Here is a 12,132-nt window from a genome sequence, read left to right as displayed (position 1 = left end):
TCTGAAGCCTAATGCAGGCATGCAGTGTGAAGGACCGCCCCTCTGTCTTCTTTTTACACTAAAGGCAAGACAGAAAAGACATAGCAACGGTCTTTTAAGGGAGCAGTGGAAAGGGACAGGGGACATTGATGAAAGCTGTTATTATAAGGTAATTACAGATCTTTTGACAATGACTGACAGACTAACTCAGGTATACATGCCTAGCTCTAATAAACTAGCAAATAAATAAAAAATGACAGTTGCCCTTTAAGTAGGGGTGTACTTGGCTTAGCAACATTGAGAAACACTGGTCTAGAACATGTAATATGCATAATATCCAGCCATGTCTTTTTTCAGGTACAGATGTGTCCTCACCTTAGCTCAAATTTGATGACAGGCACCAATTTCTAATTATGTTAATTAAAGGGAACCTGTCACCTCCCAAAACCATCCCAAGCCACCAGCAGTACCTGCGTGCAGCCAGCAGTGTGTTTCTGATGATGCCTTTCTTCCTGAAGGCAGATGCAGCAAAAGTACTGAAAAAGTTGTTTTATCCCCTGTCCGGCGCGCTTCTCCACACATGCTTGAAGTCAAGGCGGCAGCAGCCTCCTTGCTTCAAGTCACGGCAACCACGTCCCCTTCCCTGCCCCTTCTCTGTGACTGACAGCGCTTATGCTCGAGAGTTCGGCTGCCTTTGCCGAACAGCCGGCTGTCAGTCACAGCGAAGGGGCAGGGAAGGGGACGTGGTTGCCGTAACTTGAAGCAAGGAGGCTGCTGCCTCCTTGACTTCAAGCATGTGTGGAGAATCGTGCCGGCAGGGGATAAAACAACTTTTTCAGTACTTTTGCTCCATCTGCCTTCAGGAAGAAAGGCATCATCAGAAACACGCTGCTGGCTGCACGCAGGTACTGCTGGCGGCCTGGGATAGTTTTGGGAGGCGACAGGTTCCCTTTAAACAAAATATCACGAGATGCTATCAAATCCATTGACAGAATGCAATCTACATCATAACAGATGCATACAGGATAGACATGTCATGACACTATAAAATAACATGTTTCTTTTTTTGTAAAGAAAAAATAAAGGAGGTTGTCTTGTGCTACGCATCTTGGGATTTGTTGGGCCAAGAGCAAAGGTAAAAAAGGGCACATCTGTATACAATGAAACAATTTACACACTGAATAAACACCATACCAGTGCATAATCTTTCTTATTGTAATATTGTTATGAATGTTTCAATGTGCACTGTATGTAGTAAACATGCCTCACGGTCAAGGAGACCAGATCAGCAGGTGCTCCTGTCATATGACTCAACATTACAAAACCTGTACTCATCCAAAATAGTAAAAGGCAAATCTGTATACAATGAAAGTACTTAAAGACTGAAAAAAACACCATACCAGAGCATCATTATTCTTATTGTAATGTGCTGTATGTACTAAACATACCTCATGGTCAAGGAGACCATATCGGCATGACTCAACATCACAAAAACTGTAGCAAACACGTAATATTCATCCAACATAGTAAAGTTTTTTTTATATGTCATCTCTAGAGCCTTTACTCATTATTGAACAGTACACATTCACATTTCCAACAGCTAAAAAAAGACCAAGAAATCACAGGTATGCAATTATCTTCATGCATCTTACAAATGACCTATGATGCAGAGTTCAAGCTAGTGCATTTTGGCCACACTCAACTTCTACCTCATGCTCATCATCTTTGTATGATACATTCTGGCCTTGGGGATGTTGGGGTGGGACAAAGATGAGGGGTAATGAGAAATTTTTGCAAATCAGTAGTAGGCCGTCCTCTATATGATTCTGCAAATCGGTAGTACACCCTCTTCTATTTGCTATAATTATTGGCAAAAATGAGGTGCATGAAATTTCTGCTAATCAGTAGTATTCCATACTTTATGTGGCACTTTGGACTAGCGAAGATTTGATACTCTACATCTTCTTATGCTTGATATGTTATGGGGGCAAGTTAGTGGAGCCCATTAGATCATCTGCTTAACAAAAGGAGTAATCTGAAGCTCTTGAACACCAATGAAAAAGCTTTAATAGCCCAGTGTGCCATGTATAGAACTGGCATTTGCCTATGTGAAAGAGGGACCTTCTCAGACCAGGGCTTGGGTGAAACTGCTACTTCTGCATCTCCTTTAGTTATGGCCCTGCTTAAGTGCCTCCAACCTCTGATAAAGCATTTTAAATTATGGTTTTATAAATGTTATCTCAATACTGGTCAGTCCTATCTCAAGATACAGAGTATGAATTATATATATATATATATATATATATATATATATATATATATATTGAAAAATAGAAAAGAGGAGTGAGCACTCCCAACACTTGGACCATACAAGTATAGGGAATATATTTATTTGCTTGTACAATAAGACCTTCTAAATCTGATAAATGGATTACATACAATCACACATAGTTCATATATCACACAATATTATAAAAGTACAGTAAAATACATTTGGTACCAATAACTAAAAAATAAAGGGTACTAGTATCGGGGTGGTATCCCTATTCCCACAAATTTAATAACCTAGGTGATAGGGACTAACTAATAATATATATATATATATTGGCCCAGTAAATATTTGTGATATTCGCATGCTGCCATCTGTTCGCATAACTCTAAGCTTAGTTTAGATAAATTCTCTATAACCCAGTATTATAACCTCTTTGATTTACTTCTTACAGTACTGATTTGTAGTTATTAATTACCTACTAATCATGAAACTACTTCTCTGGCTCTAGATCCATAAGTACACATTTGCCATTTCTACTAATAAGTAACAAAACCACCATATCGTAAACTTCCAATTAATACTCTGACAAGATACGTAGATAATGGATGCTAAGAAGACAACACTAGTCAAAGTAGATCTACAATTACAAACAAATTTCCATAAATCAATAGTGTAAGCAAAGATAAAAAAATATATGCTATTACAGAAAAATGCCTCATTCTACACTTATCAGACCCCTACCTTCTACACTGATCACTCACTCAATTCACTGGCAAAATCCATCTTCAGAGAAGAGACATGATTTTCAGATTTACTGAGGTATCAGGTTACAGCTACTGCCAAGTTTATAGAGTATGGGGGGGGGGGGGGGGGTTTGAAGGAAAGAGCATCTGTAGAGAAAGAGAAACACAGACACACAGAGATGTTGCTGCTTTTAGCAAGTTTTCTATCTCACCCAGTGCTAGGTTCACAGCAACCCTACTCATTTCTGCTGTAGACTCTCCTGCATAGTGCTGCTACTCTGCATATGAGCGAGAAATAAGGGAGCGAAATCTCCTCTTTTCTCTGTGTTTGAAAAATATCATAACAACTAGCCTTCTGCTTCTGCTTCCTCTCATCGTCCCTGTCTCCTCTCCATAGACATCTTTTGGCAGCATCTGTAACCTGATTTCTCAGTGTAGAGACTCTTGTGTATGAATTTTATCTGTGAAATCAGAGTAAGTGATCAGTGCAGAAGACGGGGGTTGGGGGTGTAAGGCCTTCAGACTCAAAGCCAGCACATAGTGGACAGAAGTAACAGTACTATGGAGGACTGCAATCTTTCTGAAACATGTACCAAGTGTTTCTAAGACTAGCTAAAGGAGGACATGGAGACCTCCACTTTCTTCCACTTTTTTAATGTTATATAACCAAGAAACAAAACAACCATTGTAAGAGAATGCAGAATATTAGGTTGTAAGACACAATGCACAATCCCTCGTTAGTCTTATGTTACATATTAATTCATGCTCCACGCTATAACCAAGAGACACACGTTCTATTGGAAATACTGTTATTTTCGGTTACAGTTAAAAAGAAACTAAAACCAATCTACTATTTTATGACCTTCCACATCACAAGCATGCACTGCCTAAAACAAAAAACTTCAGACGCTTGTATAAATATATATTTAGTATAATGTACTATTACATACTGTATCATTCATTTCCAATGACACATCCCATAAACTGACTGAAAATATGCTAATATATACTCATTTCTGCCATGAGCAGTTACCATTAGAGACCAACAAATGCTGCAGCCTTTAAACCTAACTTTGTTAAAAGCATACAGTATTGGTCTCCAGGAAAAATAAATACATCATTTAACTACATTACAGTTGCCTTCTGTTTTGAGGGATATTGCAGAATTTATTTAATAATATGCCATTATTGTAATCTTTAGTTACCAGAGGGAGCAATTCAAATCTAATATTAGGGAGGCTGTGGGAATGGGGGGGATCACATTCTATCAGAAGAATACAGAATTTTTGTTTATTGTTTATAATACGCTTATAACGGGAAAGTAAAAATTCATACTCCTTATTGGAGATTCCAAAAATAATACAATGTTGGAAAACTGCTCATTAACAACTTTACAAAAATATTCTGCAAGGTAGCTTCCAACAGAGATATACTGGGCATAACATGTGTATTAGATAAGTGTTCATAGGAATGTAGGTTTGGGGGGGGGGGGGGGGGGGGGGCAGGGTTTTAACAGGTATAACAGGTATAAATGCTGTTATAATCATGTTTATGGGATCATACAATAAAAATTAACAATCAGGTATGGAGGAGGATATTGTGTGATGGTAGAATTAAAAAAATTAAAAGGGATTTTCCTGGAAACATCAACCCACCTGCAGAAGAAGGTTTCCAATATACTTACTGTCCCGAAGTTGCGTTGATCGGCAGTTCTAAAACACACCTCTATTTGGACATCCTACATCTGCTGACAGCATGTCCATTGGTCAAAATACCAGGCTTCCGGGCTGGTCTTTGGGCAGGCATGTCACGTCCGCATCAGCGAAGGATTGGGGCAGGTGCTGTGAATGAAGCATGAACCATTTGCCTCCCTGGCACATGCGCAATGATGATGAATAGTTCTGGCCCAATCCACAGCACCTTTCCTGTCCTGGGCTGTGGAAGTGATGTGTCCTTCCATAGACCAGACTAGAAACCTGCTATTCAGACTGAAGGATTTGACATTGGTGGATGTAGAGGTTCCAGAGCGGCCATTTAACACATCTTCGAGGCAGTAAGAAGATTGGAAAATTACTTCTGCAGGCAAGTTAGGATTAATTAAGGAGTGTTGATGGATCCTGCTGGGTCTTGGAAAACCACTATAAAAACTGTAACATGGATTTTGTCTTTCAACCAAATTAATTTTGGTGGAAAGGAGTTTTACAATAACATAGCATAGGAACTTGGGGAATGTAATTACATTTTATACTGCAATAAGGCTTCATATACCTAGACTTCTTTTGCATTACTTTCTGAAAATATTCTTTTGCTTTAAGGGTTATAAACATTCCCTCTGGATTACAGTAACTGGATGGGTCAAACTTGTATAAATCTGTGTGAGCCAAGTCATCTGTGACTTGGAATAAATGTGATTATACATGGAGGATAGGGTGGAATGATCTAGTCCTATGAGTCATTGGAGGGAGCAGCCATCATGAAACAGCGTATGGTTGAATGGGGACAAAGAAGAATGTTGAGTATTGACTGTTGAGTATGTTGAGGTTGGTAATATTGGATGGGTACACGTAATGATAGAAAGAAAGATTGAATGATATACTGTAAAATTGTTGTGGTTGTAAAGTCACGGCTTGAATGGTAGATGGGGATTCCCTGGCTGTCCTAGTAATATCTCCTCAGATATCCTGAACTTTAGAGTTGTATATATCAGCGGCCACCTCAAAGAGGCTAAATTGCTTTAGTATTGGGTACAAGGTACTTTCCATCTCACAATGTCAAGGCACGCTGCAAGGCTCATCATCCAAGTAATATGATCTAGAATTATTTTAAACAGGTCTATTCGGGGCTATTGCGTTGCAAATTACATCAATACTACAAATAGTAATTTGGGGCTTTTCACAGTTATAGCTCTGTGTGCAAGGTTATTTCTTTCGATTCCTGCATGACTTGATATCTACCATAAAGACGTTGCATATTACATTGCTATCCTGGCGATGGGACTAACCCAGCAGGTCATTAAGGTGAATTTATGAACAGAATAATAATGCTGATAAAAGATAGTGGTCCGGTTTTCTTCAGTTTCGCGTTAACAGACCATGAGGATAAGTAGCTCAATGTCAGTCAGCTGAATTAAAGAGACTTTGAAACGGTAATGCTAAAGAAACATGGGAGAAACAGACAAATATCTAGTACAGCATTGTAAGGCAAAAGTAAATTTAGACGGGCTTCACTCCATTTCATTCATCTAATGTAATGCACGGGTACACGGAAGCACAGGATACACATGAAGCGATCATTACATGAACCTGGGTCTGTCTGCTTCTAAATCTACAAGTCCACTTACGCTTTCCACTGTCTTCACTTCAAGTATACATAGTAATCTATAATAGTTTATTTTCAAAACAAGTAGGCACAAAAAAAAAAAAGGAAAACAGCAAATAAACCAAATAAATATTCATATAAGGGTTACGGCTGGATACAGCACAAATGATGGTATATTTATATTGAATATACATATTTGTGTATATTAAGCTCATAACCAGGTGTACTCAAACCATTCTTACCTGCTTCTGACAGATCTCGGAGGGAGCTGCTGAGAGCGCTGCGCTTTAGTCCTTCGCCAGTGGCATAGCTGTCATCTAGGCATGTCCTGTTCAATGTGCCGTTACCGGACTCTTTCTTCAAACTGGAGCATTGAGACATACTAGGACGCACCACTCCCTTCTGCTTCTCTAGCTCCGCTAAAGCGAACACAAGAAGTATATAGGAAAAATGAGCTGCATTATCAACTCGGAAATCGGAAAATCCAATATAGAAGAACCAAAAGCATTGTAATCCGTGATATCATTGACAGAAACCCATCGCTAGGACACACCGCGATTAAGGCATGAATAGCCTTCTAATGTCTACCTGGAGGTTGTAATCCAACGTAGCATTCATCATATGGTCATTTCCCTGATTTCCACCTAAGGCTATTTCACAATAGCGTTAATATTTTCTGATATTAAGATCCGTCATAGGGTCTCAATGCCGGAAAAAAATGCTTCCGTTTTGTCCTTATTCATTGTCAATGGGGACAAAACGTAACTGAACAGAACGGATTGCTCCAAAATGCATTCCATTCCGTTCTCATAACAGAGAGCAAACCGCAGCATGCTGTGATTTGCTTTCCGTCCTGGGATGCGGAGCAAGATGGATCAGTCATGACCCACATGGAAGTCAATGGGGACGGATCCGTTTTCTCTGACACAATCGAAAACGGATCAGTCTCCCCTTGACTTTCAATGGAGTTCATGACGGATCCGTCTTGGGTATGTTAAATATAATACAACCGATCCGTTCATAACGGATGCAGATGGTTGTATTATCAGTAACGGAAGCGTTTTTGCTCAACCCTGCCGGATCCAGAAAAACGCTAGTGTGAAAGTAGCCTCCAGGCACCAGGGCCTAAGTTCAACTGTGACCTCTGCAGCTCTATACATACATGGATACTACATATTTGCTAACATATAGGACAGAGGTGGGCAAACTTTTTGACTCGTGGTCCACAATGGGCTCATATATTGGGCCCGGGGACCGGACCAAGAGTAGATGGATGGGGCGTTTGTGTGAATTAATATAAATTAAATTTAAATTTCGTAACATTAAAGGTTTCGTTTAATTCAAGGTAGAAAAGCATAAAAAGAGTTATTGTACAAAACTTTTATGCAATGTGTTTCTTTCATAACACAGTATCTATAACTCACCTTCAATTTTAGTGGGAACAGTGTTGTTGGTCTCTCTTTTTTGCTAATGCATCAAAGTCTGGAGTTAGCTTTGTTGTTACAATTCGCAGAATAGATACTGTGCCAGTATATAGGGCCCCCATAGTGCTTCCCCTCTTCTCCATAGTGCCCCCCCCATATTGTGCCAGTATATAGGGCCCCCATAGTGCTTCCCCTCTTCTCCATAGTGCCGCCCCATGTTGTGCCAGTATATAGGGCCCCCATAGTGCTTCCCCTCTTCTCCATAGTGCCCCCCCCATATTGTGCCAGTATATAGGGCCCCCATAGTGCTTCCCCTCTTCTCCATAGTGCCCCCCTATATTGTGCCAGTATATAGGGCCCCCATAGTGCTTCCCCTCTTCTCCATAGTGCCGCCCCATATTTTGGCAGTATATAGGGCCCCCATAGTGCTTCCCCTCTTCTCCATAGTAGTCCCCATAGTGCTTCCCCTCTTCTCCATAGTACCAATCTATATTGTGCCAGTATATAGGGCCCCCATAGTGCTTCCCCTCTTCTCTATAGTACCAATCTATATTGTGCCAGTATATAGGGCCCCCATCCCCCTTTTTGCCACAGTATACTATAAATAATAAAAACAATAAACACATATACTTACCTTATGCTGCTGTCAGTGATGTGATGCAGGCCTCTTCCGGCCTGTGTCCCGCTCTGTACGGCTAAGGCAGCGCGATGACGTCAACGCGCCGCCTGCACCCGCCTCTGATAGACTACAGGCCTAGTGCCTGTAGTCTAACAGAGGAACGGGCAAGGGAGATGCCTCTCCCCTGCTCCTCCGCACCATTCATCTGTATCACTGTCCTGAGGACGGTGATACAGATAAATATGGAGATGAGCGCTTCCACAATGGAAGCGCTCAACTCCATTCCTGCTGCCGCCAGACAGCTCTGCGGGCCGGATTAAAAGGTTTGCCCATCACTGATATAGGATCTTCACCACTTTTGACCTCCGGCCCTTCATGCTTTTAGGCTATACAGCTAGATAGACAGGTAGATGTGATATGCTGCTTAGCAGTAGTCAAGAGAGTGGACCTGGTCCAGCAGTTCAGGGGGTTGTAATCAGCAACATTTTGCATCACTAAATCACCAAATTTAAAGAGCACTGTCCTAGTAAAAGCTTCCCCTTAAAGGGGCTTTCCAGGATATTGATACTGATGGCCTATCCTCAGGATAGGTTAGGAGTATCAGATTGGTTGAGGCACAGCACCCCTCAGCCAATCAGCTGTTTGAAGAGACAGTGGAGTTCCGATGAGTGCCGTGGCCTCTTCCTCTGGGGTGCTGAAGGTAGGACCTCCGCCGATCTGATATTGATGACCTATCCTTTGGATAGGTCTTCAATATCCAACTCCTGGAAAACCCCTTTAATTTAATATCTAGTGCTTTTTATTCAACCACTGGTTAGACATTCATGATTTGTTTAGTTTTATTATTACATCATAGCTTTAATAGTTAAATGACATGACTTTCACAACCAGTTGATGACTTCCCAGTATTTGGCAATGTATTTATATCCCCAGTGGTAATTAAAATTATTCTGACACTTCTCATGCTGATTCATTTCACTATACGGTACGTCATTCACACTGTAAATTAACCAATATGGAATGAGCATAGCGCTATATCAAAAATTTCCTTTTCTGGGACGGAAAATATTTTCAAAGCTTAGCCATAAGCTGGACTGAGCCGTGTCTTCCAGTTGTCATCCAAGGACCCTTATTTCAGGAAGATGAACTATTCACAAATAAATCCGTATGGTATATACCTTTGTACTTACACTCTATTCTGTATTTTTCCATTTCTTGAACTTCTGCAATGGATTCTCTCAAGTCATCTGTGAACTTCTTCCTATCTTGAGGATTTGGTGCATTGAAGTTTATGAGCACTTTAATGTCTGCTCCTGGAATTGCTGATGTGAGTCGGATGCCATTTGGGTAGTCTAAAATGAACAAAAGGTAAAAGTCAGTGAATGAATCCAAAAATACAGCATGCAGCGAAGCTTGGCATCTTGTCTGTAATGTAAAATCTGCAAAGTGGAAGAAACATCAAAGGAGAAAACTTCTTAAAACTTAAAGGGCTTGTCTCACTTCAGCAAGTGGTATTTATCATGTAGAGAAAGTTATTACAGGGCTAATGTATTGTGATTGTCCATACTGTCTCCTTTGCTGGCTGGATACATTTTCCCATCACATTATACACTGCTCGTTTCCATGGTTACAACCACCCTGTAATCCATCAGTGGTGGTCGTGCTTGCACACTATAGGAAAGAGTGCCAGCCTCTCTGGTGGCCAGGACCGTGGGAGCGCACAGAGGCTAGTGCTTTTTCCTATAGTGAGCAAGCACGGCCACCCCTGCTGGATTGCAGGGTGGTCGTAATCATGGAAATGCGCAGTGTATAATGTGATGGAAAAACGAATCAAGCCAATAAGGACAATCACAATACATTAGTAAGTACGTTGTATTAACTTTAGCTACATGATAAATGCTATTTGCTGAAGTGAGACAACCCCTTTCAGCTTAAACATGGTGTTTTATGATTACCAGTGTCTCTACATACATAGAAGACCAGGTCTGTTACGTGGTTGTGCCCTTCATGGTGTAGTGTAGGAGTCAGACAGATGTCCGGTGGTTCGCCCTTCTCTATCACAGCATGAAATCTCAGGAAAAGACATTGAGGAGAAGACATTTCCATTGCAGCTTCCTCTCCCCTCCTCCCCATTTTCTAATCACTATTTTACACTAGATGGCTTTTTTGGTGACTGAGGAGGTTCTGGAACATCAGGCTGTTGGAAAATGAGGACAATCCAGGTCCATGAGGACTTTCACATGATAAGATTTAAAAAATTTCACAGCTATTGATTTATGGCAAAAATATTTGCTTTAAAGGAGTCTTTCTGTTATAACAAGTATCCATAGGATAGGGGATAACTATTAGATTGGCGAGGAAATCCGACTACTGGGTGGGATCCCCATCATGAGAACAGTGGCCCCATACCCTGAAATGGACAGAGCAGCTAGCTGTTGTCAATAGTGGCTTGGCTATTTCCAGCAATCCCATAGAGAATGAATGGTAACAAGGAAAGGGGGCTCCATGTTCTATACACTCCCCGTTTTATCTGCGAATTACAGATGACAGTTCCTGAGTTCTAAAGACAGAAGTAATGAGCCTGCCCGCTGTAATTCATGGAGGGCCATCACCACCTGCTTTTATTTTTAGGAATACAAGGTAACAGTCTTCCTTCGATCATAAAAAAACGCCATTTCTGCACACGTTAGTGTTACTTTATAGCACGATATTAATTCCTGGCTGATGATCATATACTATCTGATGGCTGTAAATCTGTCAGATATGCCCAGGGGGTAGCAAATGTCCTATAATGATGGCTTATTGGTGTCATCTATAACTTCATAATCCCAAAAGAGAGATCTGTCGTAGAGGAGAGAAATATGTAATATTCTCCTGAGTAAACTGTCAGTGAGATATAATGCTCTGCGTGAAATAGCGGGCGCTCTGTATTGTGCTAAATAAACCTGAGTTATCTCTGTTTCAGCGCAAGGTCACGGGTAATATATATAATAGCCGTCCCGTTACTTGTGGATTATGAGCATAGACAAGAATATATATGGGAATCTAAATGAATCTTGCGGCTGGTGATGGTTAATCGCAATCACGTAATAAAAGCGAGGCTTAGTATGGAAGGCTGCTGTTACAAACAATAACGTCACCTAGTACCGAGTCGCCTGCCAGGACTCTTTAGCATTTGCAGCCTAATAGACTCCACTAATACTCGGCACTGCAGTGACCTGACGAAGCTTTTGTGAATAATGCGGTTTAAGACTTGTGTAAATTGACATTTACTGGACAATTTGCAGCTTTCACACTGGTCTTCTCGAGAATTTATCTCATTTTCTTTCGTCTGTGCATTAGAAGCCAGATCCGAAAAAGACCTCATGGTTGCCTAGCAGCTGCATCCCTATAACCTGAGGGCAGGCACACGATGGTGCTGCCTACCAAAATATACAGCATATAATTCAGCTCTGAAATAAAAAAAATAAAAAAACAACAACATTATAACTGCTTGCAAATACAGAGAAGTAGAGAGAGTTTAATATCTAGGGGTCGCTGCACCAGGTGAGAATTAGGCTGGTTTCACACGGGCGTTGCAGGAAAAGGTGCGGGTGCTTTGTGGGAACATGCACAATTTTTCATCGCAAGTGCAAAACATTGTAATGCGTTTTGCACGCGCGTGACAAAAATCGGCATGTTTGGTACCCAAACCCGAACTTCTTCACAGAAGTTCGGGTTTGGGTAAGGTGCTGTGTAGATTGTATTATTTTTCCTTATAACATGGTTATAAGGGAA

At 40.9% G+C, this 12,132-nt stretch overlaps 1 protein-coding gene across 7 annotated transcripts in view; it reads right to left on the bottom strand.

Annotated features, from left to right (window-relative positions):
• The window catches only part of IQSEC1 (IQ motif and Sec7 domain ArfGEF 1), a 229,475-nt gene that overhangs the window by 13,683 nt on the left and 203,660 nt on the right, over positions 1-12,132 (bottom strand). For 5 of the 7 annotated variants that reach the window (XM_040406682.1, XM_040406683.1, XM_040406688.1 and 2 more), the window contains exons 11-12: positions 9,534-9,707; positions 6,555-6,731 (exon numbers count right to left, since the gene is read on the bottom strand). In XM_040406682.1, coding sequence (XP_040262616.1) covers positions 6,555-6,731; positions 9,534-9,707 — 351 coding nt within the window. The remainder of the gene's footprint in view (positions 1-6,554; positions 6,732-9,533; positions 9,708-12,132) is intronic. The other 2 variants (XM_040406684.1, XM_040406687.1) reach the window with 1 other exon arrangement.

This window comes from Bufo bufo, chromosome 9, assembly GCF_905171765.1.
Source record: "Bufo bufo chromosome 9, aBufBuf1.1, whole genome shotgun sequence".
NCBI classification, from domain to species: domain Eukaryota; kingdom Metazoa; phylum Chordata; class Amphibia; order Anura; family Bufonidae; genus Bufo; species Bufo bufo.
Note: the sequence above shows the minus strand (reverse complement) of the source record. Positions and strands in the feature narration are given on the sequence as shown.